The sequence below is a fragment of the Arachis stenosperma genome, chromosome 5 (genome assembly GCF_014773155.1).
Source record: "Arachis stenosperma cultivar V10309 chromosome 5, arast.V10309.gnm1.PFL2, whole genome shotgun sequence".
Lineage (NCBI taxonomy): Eukaryota > Viridiplantae > Streptophyta > Magnoliopsida > Fabales > Fabaceae > Arachis > Arachis stenosperma.
Window position 1 is genome coordinate 5,903,552 of NC_080381.1, and position 20,539 is coordinate 5,924,090.

The window sequence follows — 20,539 nt, forward strand, 5'->3', positions numbered from 1 at the left end:
TTGAGGGGAGCTAAACTAAAATTTACATATAATTTACATGTAAAAAATTAAAATTAGAGGGGGGCCGTTGCCCCCCTTTAGCACTATGTAGCTCCGCCCCTGATTATTATCCACTTAGCGGAACGTTTCGTTGTCAAACCCCAATTAAACTTTTGCATGAACATTAATATTATGTCAATGACATGCATAATGTATTATTGTATATAGATTATTTGTTGCTTAAGTTATAAATAAATCATACGCAACCCAAGCTTTTGAATCATATGACAGCAATATTATTATTATTATTTGACATGTATATTATTAGATTTTTTTCCCTTAGGGATAGATATCGTCAACATTTTTTGGTTAAGCGTGTGATGATGAAGACATAACACAACTTTTTCCTTAGCTTTACTTTTAGTGTGTGGTTTAATTTTGCAGAGTAATGGCGACTTGGCTTTAATTTTCATCATTTCTTTTTCAAATATTAATAATATATATTTTATTTTGTAGCTTTATTTTTATTATGATGTACGGATACAACACAACACGAAAAATATAGATATACAAATTTGAAATTCTTATAAAACATGTGTTAATGTTGCAAGTGTGAGGAGTGTATAAAGTTAAGTTAGTCCTATGTCGAAGAAAACAAGGAAGAATAAGGAGTTTATAAGATAAGAAGCCCATTAACTTAATATTTTAATATTTTGAATTGGATGTGGTGTCTTTTTATTTTATATTCTTGTAATAATATTTTGATATTTTTTATATTAAAATATAAATTAATTTTTAAATTATTTTTAATGTATTTTTTAATTATATAAAATATTTAAAATATTTTTTATTTTAATAATCAATAATATATATTATTTTTAAATTCATTTAAATAATACGTGATGATATTTAAATGTGTTCAAATGTGTCTGAATAAAAAATTATTTTTTTACTAAGATACTATTAAACATAAAAGACACACATACCAATCGAATGTTAATAAATATTATGTTCAAAATATATTTAACACAAATACAATAAATTAAAAAAATATCCGTACTTGATAACATTTTTGTTTCTTAATTTTTGTGACTACTATAAGAAACATGTCAACTGGATCATTATTCTGTGCGTTTGTGGCTTGCCATTGCCAGCTAGCACCAAGTACACGAACAAGTGGAACGCAATTTCTTCTATTTTATTTTCAAGACAAAAAGATAATAATAAAATAAAATAAAAATGAAAGTTAGCAAAATAAAAATATAGGAGACAACTAATTCAGTAGTTTATTATTAGTACATAGTTGATTTGATTGTGAAGACCGAGTTGGGCTTATACATGCAAATATCTTGATGAGTTTTTTTTATTAAGCATTTTTTGTGCACTAATCTTGATTAATTGTATAAAACAACATAACACTTGTTATTAATTAATTTTGTGTTGAAGTGAAAGAAGTAATAGTTGAATGGTTATATCTCTTCCACACAAGTGTTTGAATCTCAATTTTTTGTCAAAAAAGTTGATGAATGTGTACTCATTTTCATAATTGTTGGGTTGAACTAAGTGCATGTCCTTTTCCTTTTCCATGCCTATGCTTATGAATATCATTTCATTCATTCATTCATTGCTTCCATCAACTATTTCTTCTTTATTTGGATGAATGCGTGTTCGTGTTCCTCATCTACTATTTGGAGAATCATCATTTGTTAGTCTTTTTACAAAGGTTAAAGGCTAAGAGAGGAGGTTGTGTTGGTTAAGGCTTTTTTAAAACAGAATATATTAACTAATTTGGATTAGTTGAATGATTAACTCACTTATTTATTTAAGTAAATGTCAAAAGTTTTTGTCTTATTCATGCAATAACTCATTGATTAACAGCAAATTACTCTTAAATGAAACTCAAATTCGCAAAATCAGTTAAATTGAAAAATATCGATCGTGGACAACTATATATATATATAGATATACTAATTATTGTATATTACTACAGTCAATGTAATATTTATTATAAGAGTTTTAATCATATAACTAATTCTATATTACCATATTAATAATAAGGATAATTAATTTTAAATTTATTATTTAAAAAATTATTTATATTTATAAATTTGATTGAATGATTTTTTGTATTTTTAATATATCAAAATTAAATTTTTATTAATGATGATAAATTTAGTATTCTGTATACTTAAGTTGTACAAAACTCTTCCAAATATTGATTTTTCTTTTGAGCAATGCTAGGGGGCCAGCAATTTTTATAATTGTTAGCCATCAACTAGCCATCAATGATGATTTGATGGTGTGAGATTGGTGTGAGATTTCATCCAATGTCTCACCTTCTTCTGCTGGTTATATGCTGGCTAAAATTCAATAAAACTGCTGTCTCTAGACTTTTTCTTTTCTTTTTTATATCTAGAATTAGAATTTAAAACGTTAAAGAGAAGAAGTATATGTCACTCTAACTAATCAAGTGTTGGTTATACACTAGTACTACTAATTAATTATTCAACAATAATAATTTTAATAATGACTATTTATTTATATATTTTTTATTAATTTAAATTTCAGATAAATAATGTTCTGATATGATATTTCTGTGATATAGTATGTAAATTTTAAAGAAAAAAAGTATTTAAAATTTGATTTTCGTAATTTTTTTAAAAAGTAACTGGTAAATAAAAGTGAGTTAAAAATATAATTATTTATGTGTTTTTTAAGTGATTATTGTATGATAAGTTTAAAAAATTGTGAGATATATAGATGGTTATATATTTATATTTTTAATATGTTTTTTTAAGTGAGGGTTTTTTTTGGGATTTAATTAAAATTTTATATAAATTTTTTAATTACTTTATGCTAATTTTTTATTTTGAAATTTAACAAAAATCAAACTCTAATTAAATTTTTTAATCATAAAAATTTTAATATTATATTATAATATTATTTAATTTTAAAAAAAATAAACTGAAAAGATATATAAATAATTGTAGGAGCTATATATATGTCGGTTAGGTTTTAATAATATAAATGTAGATAAGGCCGCCCTTTGCAAGAACTATGCAACAACCACGTAGGCACAAATTTTAGTAGATTATTGATGATAATCACATGTGTTTAATTGATATATAAAAAGCTTCTTTGCAATAGTGGATGGTTTAGTTGATTGATAGTGATTATTGAGTTGATAAGTACGATGTTCAGAAGTGGCTTAAGTCGGAGGAGTCCACACTGTTTTAATTTCATTAAACCATGCATTTTAAGATAGTTGACTTTTTCCACAAATTCCAATAATTACACTCGTTTTCTCTCTCACACATGCCAATATATGCGCGGTGAAAGATTTTATTTATTTTTTTAATAAATATAAAATAAATACATTAAAAATTTAAATATTCTATATTTTTAATAAAAGAATTTCTATTAATAATTTTAATATATAAATTTTTATATAGTAATTTGAATATACATTATTATTATTTTTTAAAGATGTATAAAAATTATCTCATAAAAGATATTATGTAAATATAAAAATTAGTCAATATAAAAATATATTTATTTATTTATGATGTTTTACATGTTTTAATTTAAGATATATTTTATATAAATAACTAATTTAATAACTGTATGTATTGATGGTAAATATATAACAATATATATGATAAATAATAATTTGATTTTTTAAGAAAATTTATACTTTTAAAAGGAAGATAACTTATATATGATTAATTGTAACCATTGTGTCAACATCCATTTTTCAATAGGGGACACTAGTTTGATGGATTTTTTTTTTTTTTTTTGGCTTTGATGGGGCTTTTCAATGTAATATATATTGTGTCATATTCGTAGCAGATATAGTTTAATTTGTACGTTTCTTTCAATTTTAATTTCGTTCCATTTTGGCTGCGGGTTTAATTAAACAGCATATGGAACCCAGCAGCAGTATTAAGTGTGAACAGTTTTGTCAAATTATTACATGATAAATGTCAACGCATAGCATCATATATATCATCGAATATATTTTATAATTAAAAAAATAAAAAATTAGAATTTATTTTATTTAATATTTATTAATTATTATTAGAATTAATAAATATTAAATAAAGTAAATTTATTTTTTTGTCTTTTTAATATTACTGAAAAATATTCTATAATTAATTATTTGTTTATAATCAGATTATTTTATAACGAAATAAATTAGTCACTATATTTTGGTATTAGATATAGAATAATTTATGTATTATAAATAGCAGACTAAAAATACATAAATGATTAACATGAATGCTTGACATTATCACATTTACAAATGGCAAGTTGTTTTGTAGAAAAAACATTACAAGTCACTTATTCTAATTAATTATGCTTGTTTACCTAACAATTAGTACTCATTAATAGAAGAAATACACTTAATTATAGTTGAATAATGACGGGTTCATATTATATAGCAGAGTTGAAAGTGGTAGCATGTATTTTGAATATATTCCTCCATTGGTCTGTATATATAGATATATACTAATTTTTTTTGGATGAAGAAATTAAAATAAGCTAAGACGTTTAGTCTAAGGAAAAAGTGAATAGGTAGCAGAACACGGTTTTAGAATTAGATTCGAAATTTCGGAATAAAATTATTAAAATATTATTTATACATTAAAATAATCACAAAAATTAATTACAATGCATTTTATATTCGATAATATTAAAGAGACAAAAAAAATTAAGAGCTTATTTTATTTAATATTTAATATTTATTAATTACATAGTAATTAATAAATACTAAATAAAGTAAATTTTGGTTAATTTTAGTTAAATTTTTTTGTTATCAAATATTTTTATTGTATATTACATGTATTGTTTAATTTATTTTTAATGTATATTCTATATTTTTATATATATTTTGTAGATTTAATTACTCTATCATTCTTTATAATTTTATTAAATTTTTAACTATATTTTTATACTTTTTTTTCAATTGAGTTGTTATACCATATCGGATTTTATAATTAAATTTATGTCGTGACAAAAATATTAAAATTAACAAAATATTCCGTTAAACATATAAACTAATTTTATACTATAATAATTTAATTGAAAATTTAATAAAATTATAGAAATCGATCGACAAAATAATTACACTTATTTTTATACTAATACTTAATTTTAATAATTAATTTTAGTATATATCTAGCTAACAGTTGAAAATAATTTCTTGAGTTGAAGTCAACATCTCCGACCGCAAATAGCTTGATGTGTAGCTAGACATATCTTAGCTACTCCCAAATAATTTTCGCTTTCCTTTTCCTTGTTTGAGATTACAATCTTTTTTCTACTGCACTTCTCAAATTAAATAGAATCTTGGCAAAAAATTAAAGAACAATTATGATAGAGATTATATATATATCTCTGCTGTTGACAGCTTGCTTACTATTGAAGTATATGGCAAAGGCATCATACATGTGCTGCTTCCGAATAATAATGCCTTTATTCTTAGAATCTTTAGAATGTTAATAAATGAAAATTTGATTTGATTTAATTAATTATCCGTGGTTATTTGTTTGAAAGCCTGCTACACATACATACAAGTCTTACAAGTTGGTACAAGTCTAACAAAACACACGCATTACACTCCCACATTCAAGAATAAATAAACGCACGTTATTCAACCACTTCCTGTTTCCAAAGCGCGCTACTCACCATGCATTATGAACGACTCTTCTTCTTCTTCTTTTTCTATGAAAACGAGTTTCAGAAATACATCCAAACGGTTATAGGAATTCACCCAAACGATTATAGAAATACATCCAAAGGATTACAAAACTACATCCAAAGGATTTAAGAAATACACCCAAAATTCGTTGAAGTACACCTTATGCATAATTCAGAACTCTTTCTCTTTCTCCTCCTCATCTTCTGTTGCTTCTTCTTCTTCAAAAATAATTTCAGAGTTTGATGTCAAAAAACAATGGAAATCGAGAATAACAAAGAAAGAAAATAGAGAGAAAAACACGTAAATGAAGAAGGAGAAAGAGAAGGCAAGAAACAAAAGAAAAGAAGAAGAAGAAGAGGAAGAGAAAGAAGAACGTGCAGCAAAAAAAAGAAGAAGAAAGTTCGAAGCGCGTTAATATAAATGACTTGTAAAAATTTGTATAAGAAAACGCTTGTACGTAGAGAATTATTCATCTGTTTAAAACTTTTTAGTAAATATAATAGTTAAAAATTTTTGAACGCTTTAATATATTTAACAAAACTGTTTAATATGATATGTATTAACATCTAAATTATTAATATCACATCACGTAAACATATATTCATGAATATAGCCACCTTAATGATCAAGTTTTGTGAGTTGTAAGTAACTATATATGACACATTATTAATAGACATTGCCCGAGGAATGCGGTTGTTCAATACATTTTTGTATTATGAGATTGTAAATAGGGACAAACTATACGATGTAACAACACCATTCAATTGCACCGTCCATCTTATGATGCAATTATATATATATTCTATGTTAATTTTTCGTCTTATTCTTCATATATATCAATTTAAGCAGCCTTTGTAAATTATGAGATATGATTTTTAATTTGTAGCTTAAAAGTTCAGTTTTAAATTTTAATATACCTTTCAATGAAAAGTAACTAAAGATAAGGTCTGCGTACATTAACGTGTGATCATTAATATTGTAATTAAATGACCTTTATGATAAATGAATATATTATTTAGGATTTATATGCTAAAATTAGTCTATTTTTTATTTGTTATAGTATAAATTTAGGTAACTATATGATAATTTTAGTAAAGTTCTAAAGTATTCTATTGAAGTTAGACTTAGCTAGTTAGCTTTAAACTTTCGATACATGAATATTTATATAAAAATGAATTTTAAAAAAAAAAGTAAATTTTTGTCTTCAAAAAACCATGGAGATGTAATATTAATTTTGGCTATTAAAAACCGTTGTAATAGGCTAAATAATTAGAACATTGTTCATAAATTTTGAAATATAAATATTTGCACAGATAAATTGGCATGACAAAGACATAAATTTTAGTTAAAATGTTATTTTTTTTTCTGTATTTTTTAAGTTTTTATGCCGATTTTATTGGGACTGTTTTTTTTTAATAATTTCTGTTTAATTTTTTTTTTAATTTTATGCTTCGATATCTATAAAAAAAAGTCATTATTAAAATTATTTATTATGTATTTTTATATAATTATATGCATAGTTTAATTTATTTTTAATATATATTTTATATTTAATACTTATTTTACATTAATAATTAATTTTGATTGATGTTTTTGATGCACATCTAAGATGATTGTATAATAATATACATCAAACCTGAATTTTGTGATACAAATTAAAGTAGTACATTCGTACTTTATCACATAGACGACATTGCATTTGAATAACAAAAATAATATTATTCTTGCTTGATATAGATACATATATACAACTAATCTCTTGGTTTAGATTTTCTTTTAATGGGAAAAAGTTTCACAGAATCGTGTTCCTTGAGATCCGTCATAAAGATAAAACCAAGTAATTAAGGCTGGCTATGGCTAAACCAACATTATTATCTCCAATTAAGTCACTTCAATACTAAGTAACATAAAAGATTTTTGAGAAACATGAAAGTTCTTTGTTGAGAGATCTTTATATTTTTTTAGAGAATTTTAATCAGATCAAAATGAATTAGTCACATGCATACTTAATAATAATATATTATAAACTACCAAATAAATTTTTTTTTTATGAAATGGGTCTTAACTCATATTTTATGGCTATGAAGGCTAACATAGGTCACTGATAAGATAGGGTGTCCCTCACCAAGTCCCAATGGTCCACATGCCATTATTACAACTTTTACAAACAAGAAGGTACCTTCCTTTTGCTGGCTTAATCCACTTTGAGAAAAGATAAACACATCAAAAATAGTAATTTAGGTGTTTGTGTATAGTCTAATCTTATTTAATCGAATAAATACTCTTTTCGGTCCTATTTATTTTGAAAATTGATAAGTTGCTCCCTAACGTTTAAAAAATAATAAATTGGTTTATATTTATTTTTTTTTATTAGATACATCAATCTTTTCATTAGATAAATCGATCTTTATTTATTTTTTTTATTAGACACATGATCCTTATTTATTAACTACAGAAGAGTTGATATGTCTAATAAAAGACATAAACAGAAACTAATTTATCTTTTTTTTAAAATTAGAGGGCGGCTTGTCAATTTTTAAAAAAAACAGAAACTAAAAAAAAATTTACTCTATTTAATCTAATTTTAATTTTAATATATTAATAATATAAAATATTTTATATAGATATGTAATCATACTTATTTTTTAGATAATTATGTGTACAGTTAATATAAAATAATCTTATCTGTCTATTAAAATTAAATCCTTTTTGTAATCTTATTCAAACATTCAAAGTTCAAACAGAAGGGTGACAGAGATAGAATTAAAATTATCTTTTTTTCTTGTCCAGATTCTGATGGTATCATAAAATGAACCGTCATAATATATAAAAATGGATAATAGTAATTAAAATTTAGACCAGTTCTGTTCATTTGACCGGGTTGAAAAATCACAGAATGACAGAATTCTTATCTTCATTCACGAGTAGTGCGCTCAGCAATGGCCCTACATATCTGCCATCCCTCATAATATTTCAATTTTTGTGTCAATGTCTTACCCTTTTTAATTTATTCATTATAATTTATTTATATATAGATGTAGGTTTGTGAAGAGAGAAAAAAGAAGGGCCAGAAAAAAGATAGGAGATAGAATACAAGATCTATTGAGAAACCAATGGGTCTACAGCTGTCTATTAAATCATGCATTCCTTAGTATAGTGTAGTTTCTACTTGTCCATTTGAACCAACCATTTTCTTATTCTTATTTTATGTATAGAATTTATGTAATGTAAGTGTCAAAGTGTCAACTAGTGCTTTGTTTAATCATAAGGTCATTGCTTTGTTACAGACATATTACCATTTTTGTGGGGTCTTTTTTGCACATCTTGACGGTGATCATATAATATAAATATATATGTATATCAGTATATGTATGTATTTATGTTTTTTTGCTACACCCTTTTAACTTTTCTGGCACTTGGTAAATTTGGACTTGTTTCTATCTGATATTTTTATTTGCATTATTGTTAACTAGTTACCTGCTTAATTGATTATGACAAAATTCTAAGCAAATATTAGTCATCAGCATTAATATTTTCAGCATTCTTGTGTTTGTTGGGGCTTTATTATTATGAGAAATTAATTAATTAACATACAAGTCTTGATCTGAAAGTGACATGGTTTCTATGTCTTGGAATTCGAATTGAATAAGTATAGTGGTTGTTTTTTTAATTATATGAAAATTGAGACGTGGTGAGAGTCTTGCTGTGAGGACCAGCAGTGTTATTATTTTTGCTTTTGCAAGTTGTGATTGTGGATGTAATTGTAATGTATGTTCACACACACATTTTAACATTTTCTCTCATTTTCTAACATTGCTCCTTGTACGAATCTTCCTTCTCATTAATCGAATGTCAGATATAGTGCCTCTGATATTTAAAAATATATATATATGTTACATGTCAATTCATATAGCACCAAATGAATGTCAGTGATTGATTCTATTTCTATATATTTAATTTAAGAAGCTTGTGTTGTTGTGTTGTTGTAGTAGTCTTTGACCTGAGAAGATGCATATGAAGGCAAAGAGAGGAAAACGTTCAGAGGTAATTAAATTGATAATTAACATCATTCTTTGACACTTAATTATGTGATTAGAATTCATGGTTTTTCATTTTGTTGTAGCAGGCCTTTTGGCCTTCCATTGTGATGAAAAAGTGGCTGAATATTAAGCCTAAGGCCAATGATTTTAGTGAAGATGAAGTTGATGCTGAAACTGAAACTGAAACTGAGAGTGAAGATGATGGTATGCATTTGGAGTTTAACTATTACTACATTCATTGCTTTTTGTTTCTCTTCTTATCTTTGATTGATTCCTCTTCTTGTTTCAGGTTCTGTTAAGGATTCAAGAACTCGAATGCTCCAAGATAATCCACCTAGAACTCAAGGGAACCAATGCATATTCCAAAGTCAATTATCATCAGGCAATAATTCTCTTACTGGCTACAAAAATTGATAGCATCTTGGCATGGTTTGCATGGAAATTGATCATAATCTTTGATTTGATATTTGTGATTCAGATGCAGCTTGCAAGGGAAACAAGACAAGACACAGAAGAGGGAAATCAGAAACACTTCGTGCTCAGTATATAAATTCTAAGGAAGTGAGGTATGTGGTGATGATAATCATGCATTGCATAATCAACATTCAAGTTCAGTAATCAATGAAATATATATGCATCTTGAACATGGTTCATTTTTTTCTGCAGGGTGACAATTGGAACATGGAATGTTGCTGGAAGAACTCCAAGTGAAGATCTTGGGATTGATGAATGGCTTTCTACTCAAGAACCAGCAGATATTTACATTCTGGGGTAACCACTTTCTGAAGATTCCAATGCTTTATGATCAAAGAACTGTCTTTTATTGAATCATAGTTGATTATAACTCTGCTACCACAGGTTTCAAGAGGTAGTTCCATTGAATGCTGGAAATGTACTAGGAGCAGAGGACAATGCACCAATCAGAAAATGGGAAGCAATCATTAGAAGAACACTAAACAAGTCTTGTGAGCCTGATGGAATACACAAAAGTTACAGCGCGCCTCCTTCGCCGGTGCTAAGAACTACTTCTGCTGATGATATTCTTCTAGCAGAGAATATAGATGGTAATGCAATAGATATGGTGATGAATGAGGAGTATGTAGGAACTGTAGCTGACAATTATGATCTGCATCAGCAGAATGAAGCTAAAGATATAATTGGGATAAGCAAGAGTTTGGAGTTGAGAAAAATCTATGGCCTTGATCTTCAGAAGATAATAGATTGGCCTGAAAGACCACTAGATGCAATCCCACAAATTGTTGATTCAGATGCAAAGTTGAGGAGAGTACTAAGTAGCTCAGCAAGAATTGGATTTAACAGGAATGAAAGTTCTTTGATATATGGTGCTGGATTGAAGCGCTCGCACCATAGTTCTGGAAACTTGGGATTGTTGTGGAAAGAGCAGAAAGTGATACCTGAAATAGTTGAGTCCTTAGATGAAGTCACTGACCTGTTAACAGCTGAGGAAGATGATGCTTTTGTTGAGTTACCCGAAAGCCATGTTCAAGACAATGAAGATGGATTAAGTGCCTTGAATTCGCGGCCGAGGTATGTTCGGATTGTCAGCAAGCAAATGGTAGGGATCTATGTCTCTGTTTGGGTGCAGAGGAAGTTGAGAAGACACATTAACAATTTGAAAGTTTCTCCTGTTGGTGTTGGTTTCATGGGCTACATGGGAAACAAGGTAAGCAATCATTGATAATATCATGCATTATATGATCATCATCATCATTAGTCTTTTTGGACTAAATTGAATGAACTTAGTCATAGAAGTTATGACCAACACAATTGTCACTGATGCAGGGTTCTGTTTCAGTTAGTATGTCTCTCTATCAGTCACGCCTGTGCTTCGTTTGCTCCCACCTTACTTCCGGCCAAAAGGATGGAGCTAGGCGAAACTCCGATGTTCACGAAATCCTAAGAAGAACTTGCTTTTCTTCCTCTTCTGTCTTTGATACAGATCAACCACAAACAATCCCATCTCATGAGTAAGCCTTTATTAACCTCAAGCTTTATGCAGATTGTTCTTTCAAATTATGTGTTCATTGTCATTGATGACTTGTTTCCTGCTGTAACAGTCAGATTTTCTGGTTTGGGGATTTGAATTATCGTATTGACATGTTGGATACCGAGGTTCGAAAGTTGGTGGCTCTAAAGAAGTGGGATCAACTTAAGAATAATGATCAAGTAAGAGTGCTATCTTAGTATCTTTTATCATCATCAAATCTTTCAACTTTACTTGTTTGTTTATATACTACTAATTAAATGTATGCAAATTTGGTTTATCTTAGATAATTTCTAAATTTTCCCACTTAATTTGTATTGCAGCTAAGCAAAGAATTGCGAGAGGGGCATGTATTTAGTGGATGGAGAGAGGGATTGATAAACTTTCCACCAACTTACAAGTATGAATTTAACTCTGATAGATATGTTGGTGAGAACACAAAAGAAGGTGAAAAGAAGAGATCTCCAGCATGGTAAGTGCAACATTCTACAAACAAACAAGCCTAAATCTTTGTTTGGATCAAAGTACATGCATGGTTATGCAGAGTTTGATTCTGGGTATGGTTATGCAGGTGTGACCGTATATTGTGGCTAGGGAAAGGTATAAAGCAACTTCAATATGAACGTGCAGAAATTAAGCTCTCAGATCATAGACCTGTTAGTTCAATATTCTTGGTTGAAGTTGAAGTATTTGACCACCGAAAACTTAAGAGAGTTTTAAATGTCAATAGTGCAGCAATACACCCTGAGATCTTTCTTGATGAAGATGGTGAGATAGAATCATATTATTAGATATGAGGCATTCATTCAAGATATGGAGCAATATCAAATATACTTGGTATGGGAAATTATTTTTTAATATTATCTTTAAATAAATGTTATCTATGCAATTATCATATTTAACTTGCATGGATTGGAGATAACATGATTTCTTGCTTCTCCACAGGGTGTGAGATCTCTGCTGTCTTTGAAGTCATTTGGCAAAATTTATAAGGAGCATTATGGCAAACCTCAGTTACATGGAAGCCAATAGGCATAGCCATATAATTATTACACTAAAAAGAATATGTACATAGTAATAGGCTGATATATAAATGGGGATTCTTTTTCATCTTTGGTAAACAATCATTCCATTTATTTGTTCTTGGACAATAAAGTTTTGGTCTTTTTTTTGTTCCTTTTTGAAACACACTAGTAGACACATTCCATGTAAGCCCAATATTGATTTATACAATGGATTCGGTTCCTGACTGACTGTTGGAAATTATTTAATACCACACTGCTTAGGAAATTAGAAGCATGATTATATATTCAAAAGAAAGATTAATTTTGATTAATGTCAAGTGTTTTATATGGACAAATAATAGTAGGGAAATCCATTGTCTTTATATGCACTTCACCACAGGCAGTTTCAAAAAGAAAGAAACAATCTCCAAAACAGAAGTTAAGAAAATGCAATTAGGTGATGGTAGTTGCATCAACTCTTGGTTAAACCGAAAGCAGCTGAAAAAATTCTGCAGTGCAAGTTTGGTTTGACAATGCAGAAACAAATTGAAATCAAACGGAACAAGAAAACATCTTTATCAGAGTGGTTGCTTGCTACTTAAGTATCAATCAACACATTGAGAAGAAACAGGATCAGTACATTTTTCATCAATGGAGCATATGAAACTCTTATTGATCTTAATAACTGTTCTGCTCAACACACCAAGTCTGACTCGGAGCGACGACGACGATGATGTTCTTGTTCATGAGTACTACAAAGACAAGTGTCCCTTGGCTGAAGAGATAGTGAGACACAATGTTGAAGTAGCAGTGTTGAAAGATCCTCGTTTGGCAGCATCATTACTGCGACTCCACTTTCATGATTGTTTTGTGATGGTAATCAATTCTATACATTATTCTTTGTACGTTGAAGGTTACGAGACAAAAGTATAGAAAAAGTATAGGGAGCCAATGAAATATTTATACATGTGGATGTGTCTGTAGGGGTGCGACGCATCGGTGCTTTTGGACAGCGTTGAAGGGATGGCAAGCGAAAAAGAAGCAGGACCAAACAAGGATTCACTGCGTGGATTTGAGATCATAGACAAGATCAAGTTTTTGCTTGAAGAGGAATGCCCCCTAACAGTTTCTTGTGCTGATATTCTTGCACTTGCAGCTCGCGACGCAGTTCAACTGGTACAGCATAATTTTTATACATTAACAATATAAAATATTTTACATAATCGTCTAATTATCACATCTATTATTATTAGAGAGGAGGACCAAGATGGGAAGTGTTGCTTGGGAGGAAAGACTCTCTAGAATCGAGTTTCAGCGGCGCAAACTTGTTGATCCCAGCTCCAAATTCCTCCTTGGAAGCTCTCATCAACAACTTTGCGCAGCAGGAACTCGACATAGGAGACTTGGTAGCTCTATCAGGTAGCCACACCATTGGAAGAGCAAGATGTGTGAGCTTCAGGCAAAGAATTTATGAACCGAAGCAGGAATATCACTATGGCTATGATCACTATAAGCGCTACACAAGCTTCCGAAGGATCCTACAGTCCGTGTGCCCCATTACTGGAAGGGACAACAAATTTGCACCGTTGGATTATGAGACCCCAAACAGGTTTGACAACCATTACTTCATTAATATTCTACAAGGGAATGGTTTGTTAGGCTCTGATAACGTGTTGATTAGTCAAGATTACGATGGCAAAATAACGGAGCAGGTTTGGGCTTATGCCTCCAATGAAGACCTTTTCTTTAAGTCGTTTGCTAAATCCATGATCAAGATGGGGAATATTAATGTACTTACTGGAAATGAAGGGCAAATTAGGCAAAATTGTAGGTTCGTCAATGTTTAGTTTGACTTTGTGAATTTCTATTTTATATTTATTCTATATCATAGAATATAAGTTTCGTTTTTCTTTCGTCATATAAAATCCTCAATAATAATTTCTTTCAATTTTATTATAGGGAATTGAAGGAATTGGGGATCAAATGGTGTAGTAATTAAAATTAATTATTAATATATTTATATATAAATATATATTTTATATTAGTTGTTGATTTAGGTATTGGCGTAATAGGATTAATAATTTTTAGATCTAAACAGAGACAAGGGAAGGGTAAGGGCATCAGGTCTCCAAGGTGTATAGCATCAATGAAAGAATTCAGACGCAAATTACCCATTTGTCAAAATAAGTTTCATCACATGCCCAACGTTACTTCCCTTGCTTGCAAATAACGGAAAAAATCGTTTCGTTTCCAAAATTATAGAGCATAAAAATTTAAAATCTGAAGAAAGAAAGAAGAAAAAGAAAAAGAGGTGTTAGATGACGATGAAGAGGGAGTAAAAGTAGCGATCAGAGCCTGTCGAGATTCATGTGTACATCACGCAAGTATCAGCGGATTGACAGACAATGAATTTCTTTCGTCACATCGCATTTTTTTCACCTCTCAGTCATCCAAAAACCCTATCCCTAATTTCAATCAGTAATTCGAAATCCAAAATTCATTCACACATCCAAAATACGAATAGATTTTTGAAAAACGTAACAGAAAAGGAGGGGAGATATGTAATCGATGAAGTTGAGAGCTCAGAACTTCTTAGAGGATTGCGCCATCAACGACGAGCTCAAGAAAGAAACTCGCCTCTGGCACAGTTATTTGTTCATCACTGCCTCAAGTCTCAACCAATTTCATCCTTCTAATGACTTCAGGTGTGTTCGCAAGAGAAGAGTTCATCCATGAAACTTTACCTGCTACGCCTTATCGAAGTACATGGAGGAACCTTCTGAATTTATAGAATACCGATTAGGGTTTTAGGGTTTTCAGCTGATTTGGATTGAGCCGGACTTGCTTTGAGGCCCATTCCATTCTAATCGCCACAATATTGTTATACATAATTTGAATATTTTGCATTTTTCAGACAAGGAATATTTTGCATTTTAATCTTAGCTATATTCTCTACCCTGCGTATTAAATTAACAAAATGTTACACTTCTTAATATATAGATAGACTATACATTTATTATAATTTATATACATTATTTAAATTTATAAAATAATTTTTTATTCTAATTAATTAATTTTTTATAATGGAATATCTAAAAAATTTAATTTTAATGCATTGTTAGTATAAAGTAGTGTTACACGTGTATCTAATTACATAATATTACATCGGTAAAAATATCTACCTTTTACATTGACTGCATGAATGATCATCTAAAAGAAGTAAAAAACAAATAGCGTAGTACGTCAAAATTAAACTCATATTTAAAAGGATAAAAATTTAAACAGTTTCACATATGAAAGTTTGAATATTTAATTTAACATATAAAGATGTAAAAAAAATTCACCAAAGAGTATTACACATTTTACATTTTACTTTTTTTTCGAATTTTTTTTGGAAACGAATTAGCAATTAGTAATTGTCTAATTGATCTCAAATCTTATCTGTCCCCATGTTTTAAAACTATTAATCTTCTTAAGTTTAGACTTTGATCCATCATTTCGCTGCTTGGAATTTAATCAAAGTTCTAGTTGATTTTTATTTACTATCAGGTATCAAACCCTTTTACTATATAGTTTGGATGCAAAGTTTTTCTCCACCTTATATATCAAGTTGCAACCATACAAATAAGAATTCCCTTTTTTTCGCCCAACAGAAAGCATTGTTAATTTAGGCCTAACGTGTTGTATGGGTTTGTGAAGAATTGCTGTCATAAGCATGGCAGATTAATCACAACGCATGAAGTTGAACATTCCAAAAGGATATATATAAAACTACAGAGTGATAACCCAGTAAAATTGATACAAAATAAGAAAATCTTGGGTTCCAGACAGGTATTGATTTAATTTACCTATCTATCTATCATCTATGATAAATAATCTGAGCTCATCATAGAAAAATGCTACTGACAGAACTATCATCATGAATACGCCAAATTGTTTCACCCAACAGGTTTGCTACGGAAAGAATAGTTAACTGCGGGAAATAGTTCTTGTCTGCAACTGGGATGGTGTTTGTGATGATCACTTCTTGAAATAAGCCACCAGATAACCTCTCAATTGCAGGAGGGCTGTAATAATTTTTTCAATAAAACAAAACAAGCAATAAACATAAACATAATATTCCTTCAAAATTCAGATGCAACTTAATTAAAGTGATAACACCTAATTATGCTGTGAGGTTTCCAACTTTCTATAGTAAAAGAGGCAATGCTCTAGGCTCTTCCGAGTAAAATATCACAACTAGTGTAAATTGATGCACTAATGATTCAATTAGGGTATAACACTGCACAGTTAGACACCGACTCTACAAAACTTTTGATAGTTCCTAATATCTATGACACAAGCAACTTAATACCTGAAAACAGCATGAGTGCAGCATGCATAGACTTCTTTGGCTCCCTCTTCATGTAACAGAGCAGCACCTTTGGCAATGGTCCCTGAAATGGAGTACAATTAGAACTCAAACTAGTATAACCCCAACAAATTGACAGAAATGTTTTTTTTATGCAATTTAGTGAGAACTCATTTTGGCAGCATTACACATCCCTTTGCCATTCCCAAAAGAAAAAACAACCAGCAAATAAAAGTTCAGGACCAATAGTCTGCTGCCTATTCAAATGTTGAAATTGGAAGTGAAAGTTTATCCCATACCAGCTGTGTCAATCATATCATCCACCATAACAGCAACTTTTCCTTTTACATCACCAATCAGATTCATCACCTGCAGAGTAAAGCTCAAACATAAGAAACAAAAAAATAACTGCCATTTCCAAAAGGAATCTAGTTTGACCTTGATAATGCACATATTTAGTTCTAGCAATCACCTCAGCTATATTATGTCCCTGACGTCTTTTGTCTACAATTGCCAAAGGTGCATCAGATAACTTCTTTGCAAAAGCTCGTGCCCTTGCAACGCCACCAACATCAGGTGAAACAACCACCAAGTCTTTTGAACTTATTCTCTTGCTGGCAAGATAATCAAGGACGACAGGCTAGTGGGCATAGAAGGGCACCGTTAAAAAAACATCTAGCTGTCAACAAATGTCAAAATTAACCACTGCCATTTAAATCTTACTTACTTGACAATGTACATGATCCACAGGAATATCAAAGTAACCCATGGATTGCCCCGAATGAAGGTCACAAGCAAGAACACGGTCTGCACCGGCTTTCGTAATAAGATTTGCAACAAGTTTAGCTGCAATGGATTCACGCCCTTGAGTCTGAGATGGGGAAAGCAAGAAAATCCAATCATTGGTTAGTTTCAACTGCTTCATCAATCAAACAAACCACGATTGAAAATCTTCTTCAATAATATTGCCACAAAAAAACATTATATTAACCAGCCACTATCCTATAAACATACAAACACAAACATCAGATTCAATGACAGCTTAACACTATCTTATAAGACATAAAAACACAAACATCTGTTCAATGATGGTTTAAAATCAAAAGAAAACAAATCATTTCTCCATTGCAATGTGCACAGAAGAAAAATGAACAATCAATTGACTAGCTGCTTCACTACCTCACAAACCACACAGATGAATTCCTTCCAAAGAGAATAAGCTTCAAGGTAAGGAATACTTGCCTTTCTATCAGCCCTGGCATATCCAAAGTAGGGAATCACAGCAGTGATATTCTTGGCAGAAGCTCTACGACATGCATCAATCATTATTTGCAGCTCCATTAGATTCTCATTTGCAGGAGGGCAAGTTGGTTGAATAAGGTACACATCACAACCTCTAACACTCTCTTGCAACTGGATATAGATTTCGCCATCAGCAAATCGCTTTATAGCAATCTTCCCAAGCTGCTGGCCCATATACCAAGCAATTTCCTAGAATGAAAGGAAATAGCAAATTAGTAAAAACAACACTATCCAATTCAGAGATAACTCACGCTAAGTAACAAACTAGAAACTTTTATTTTGTTAATGGAATTAACCTGAGAAAGTGCAGGATTGGCGGAGCCAGAGAAAAGCTTCAACTTGTTACCGTTCCTATTGACTGCTCTCCCAGTCTTTGGTAATTCAAGGAACTTGGGAAGCGAGGGTTCATTGAGAACTGGAATTACCGGTTCGCCTTTGACACAGTTTAGGGGTTGGACCATATCACATTTCTAACACAACAAAGGACCATTTTTTAAATTAAAAGAATGTAAACTGGGAAATGAGAGTGTGTGGGAAGAACAAATGAGAAAATTAAAACTATTAATTGTAAATGCAATTACCAGGGAGGTAAAGGGAGAGAAGGTGGGAGTGCGGGAATGATCAAAGGATAGAGATTGAAGAGCGAAGGCACGAGGGAAGAGAGAGGAAGAGGAAGACATGGCCGAAGAAGAAGAAGACGACGACAACGGTGGAGGTTGAAGGAGAGTGTGCGCCATTTGCCGCCGATTAAGGGTTTATGCTTGTGAGTGGGAGAAAGAGGAAGTTCCTTTTGAATTTGGAACTAAGCTTTGTTTATATTTCTCTTATCGGTGCAAGTGTGTTCAAGGTGGTGTCTATGTTCTTTCTTTAGCACCGGATTCGGTATTCGCGTGCGGTTCATGCACGGGTTCTTCTACGACGTCGTTTCAAAGAGGCGCTCGTCTTTATCTTGCCAGCTTTCAATTTCTTTTTTCAAAGGTGTTTATGCTCTTTGCCAAATTAGGGTTAGTAATTAGCAAATGCAGCATGAATTTAAAAAAAAAAAGAAAAAAAAATAGATGATAAGAAAAATGGAAACGTGGTTAATGCTGATTTAAATACAAGGCGAAGAAAAAATTCCATGCACCTAGACAACTTGACTGGTAGTCTGGTACATTCATATTATTGTTCATGCACCGTTCTTATTTTCTTTCTTTCTTTCAGTTTATTTCCAAAATATGCAAATTATTACAACAAATGTTAGCGCTAACAATGCTATGTTTTAACGTCTTATATAACAACCATCAAAATCCATACAAACATCGACATTTTATTAATGTATGATCTTTATAAGAGTATATATTAATTAATATTTTTTTCGAATGATATTCTACACGAATAATTTATTTAGTAATTAAGACAGTATTATTGTTAGAGAACGAGAAAGAAAGGGAGAGAGTGTAGATGAGAAACACAAAAAATATTAGTAGAACTAAAGAATAGGTTAAGGATTCTAGAATTTAAAATCGAAAAGAGTATCAGTATTTAGAAAATGAGTCTTTTATTTTTATAGATAATCTTCTTGAAGATATATCGAAAAGAAAATTATTTCAACTGTTAAATTAAATTGGACATATAAATGATATATATTTATCGTGAAAACAAAAAAAATGATAATATATAAATTTCTGCGTTCGTACAATATACAGTGAATGAAGGGTTTTGAAGACTATAATAAAAATGATGAATGAAGTTGAGAGATAAGATTATTTTTGGGAGAAATAAAATACAGTAAAATGTCGAATAGGAAAGACATGGAGAGGACACAAAGAAGAGAGTGACAATCAAAACACTATAATTCGTCAGCCACAACGAGAAGAGGCCCAAATAAACTCACTTATAAACATAAAAGAATTAAGGAAGTAGAAAAAAGAACAAGATTCATATGGAAAACGCGTGGACAAAAAAGGTGAAAGTAGTTGTGTCGAAAGTGTATTTGGAGTAGCTATGGAGAAGTTTAGTAGGTGATACGGCGAATGCTATTGATTTTAACTCCTTGAAAGAAATGGTTGTGAAGAACTTGTCTCAAGTCATCTAAGTACCGAAACTGGGAGCGTATAAAACTCTTCTGATTTTTGATTGTGTGTTGAATGTTGAAAAAACATACACTTTTAAAAT

The 20,539-nt window shown here is 30.2% G+C and overlaps 3 protein-coding genes and 3 non-coding genes across 8 annotated transcripts; 2 read left to right on the forward strand and 4 right to left on the reverse strand.

The window, feature by feature from the left end:
- Window positions 1-9,418: 9,418 nt before the first annotated feature.
- On the forward strand, window positions 9,419-12,988 carry LOC130979103 (type I inositol polyphosphate 5-phosphatase 2-like). 3 transcript variants are annotated; one of them, XM_057902460.1, is made up of 12 exons: window positions 9,419-9,448; window positions 9,670-9,724; window positions 9,807-9,924; window positions 10,010-10,102; window positions 10,199-10,286; window positions 10,387-10,491; window positions 10,579-11,404; window positions 11,524-11,708; window positions 11,799-11,907; window positions 12,049-12,197; window positions 12,297-12,562; window positions 12,671-12,988. In XM_057902460.1, exons 2-11 carry the CDS (start codon window positions 9,689-9,691, stop codon window positions 12,514-12,516), a joined length of 1,929 nt encoding a protein of 642 aa, XP_057758443.1. In that variant the 5' UTR covers window positions 9,419-9,448; window positions 9,670-9,688; the 3' UTR covers window positions 12,517-12,562; window positions 12,671-12,988. The 3 variants fall into 3 exon arrangements, with proteins under 3 accessions (XP_057758443.1, XP_057758445.1, XP_057758442.1); XM_057902462.1 differs by lacking the exon at window positions 9,419-9,448 and having other exon boundaries at window positions 9,575-9,724; window positions 9,804-9,924; window positions 10,205-10,286; XM_057902459.1 differs by lacking the exon at window positions 9,419-9,448 and having other exon boundaries at window positions 9,576-9,724; window positions 9,804-9,924.
- Window positions 12,989-13,165: 177 nt separating this feature from the next.
- Window positions 13,166-15,663, forward strand: LOC130979104 (peroxidase 20). The gene is made up of 3 exons (XM_057902463.1): window positions 13,166-13,605; window positions 13,714-13,905; window positions 13,983-15,663. The coding sequence occupies exons 1-3, from the start codon at window positions 13,381-13,383 to the stop codon at window positions 14,574-14,576; spliced, it is 1,011 nt and encodes a 336-aa protein (XP_057758446.1). The 5' UTR covers window positions 13,166-13,380; the 3' UTR covers window positions 14,577-15,663.
- LOC130984530 (small nucleolar RNA Z101) lies at window positions 14,842-14,935 on the reverse strand. Its single transcript, XR_009088463.1, has one exon. It is a non-coding gene; the product is annotated as a small nucleolar RNA Z101 (small nucleolar RNA).
- LOC130984534 (small nucleolar RNA snoR14) lies at window positions 15,074-15,157 on the reverse strand. Its single transcript, XR_009088467.1, has one exon. It is a non-coding gene; the product is annotated as a small nucleolar RNA snoR14 (small nucleolar RNA).
- On the reverse strand, window positions 15,308-15,397 carry LOC130984532 (small nucleolar RNA U61). The gene has a single exon (XR_009088465.1). It is a non-coding gene; the product is annotated as a small nucleolar RNA U61 (small nucleolar RNA).
- Window positions 15,664-16,468: 805 nt separating the features above from the next.
- LOC130982189 (ribose-phosphate pyrophosphokinase 1) lies at window positions 16,469-19,408 on the reverse strand. Its single transcript, XM_057906079.1, has 8 exons — window positions 18,964-19,408; window positions 18,679-18,852; window positions 18,323-18,571; window positions 17,808-17,951; window positions 17,553-17,720; window positions 17,380-17,449; window positions 17,084-17,165; window positions 16,469-16,796 (listed from the first exon to the last, which is right to left on the reverse strand). Exons 1-8 carry the CDS (start codon window positions 19,117-19,119, stop codon window positions 16,616-16,618), a joined length of 1,224 nt encoding a protein of 407 aa, XP_057762062.1. The 5' UTR covers window positions 19,120-19,408; the 3' UTR covers window positions 16,469-16,615.
- Between the last annotated feature and the right edge of the window lie 1,131 nt (window positions 19,409-20,539).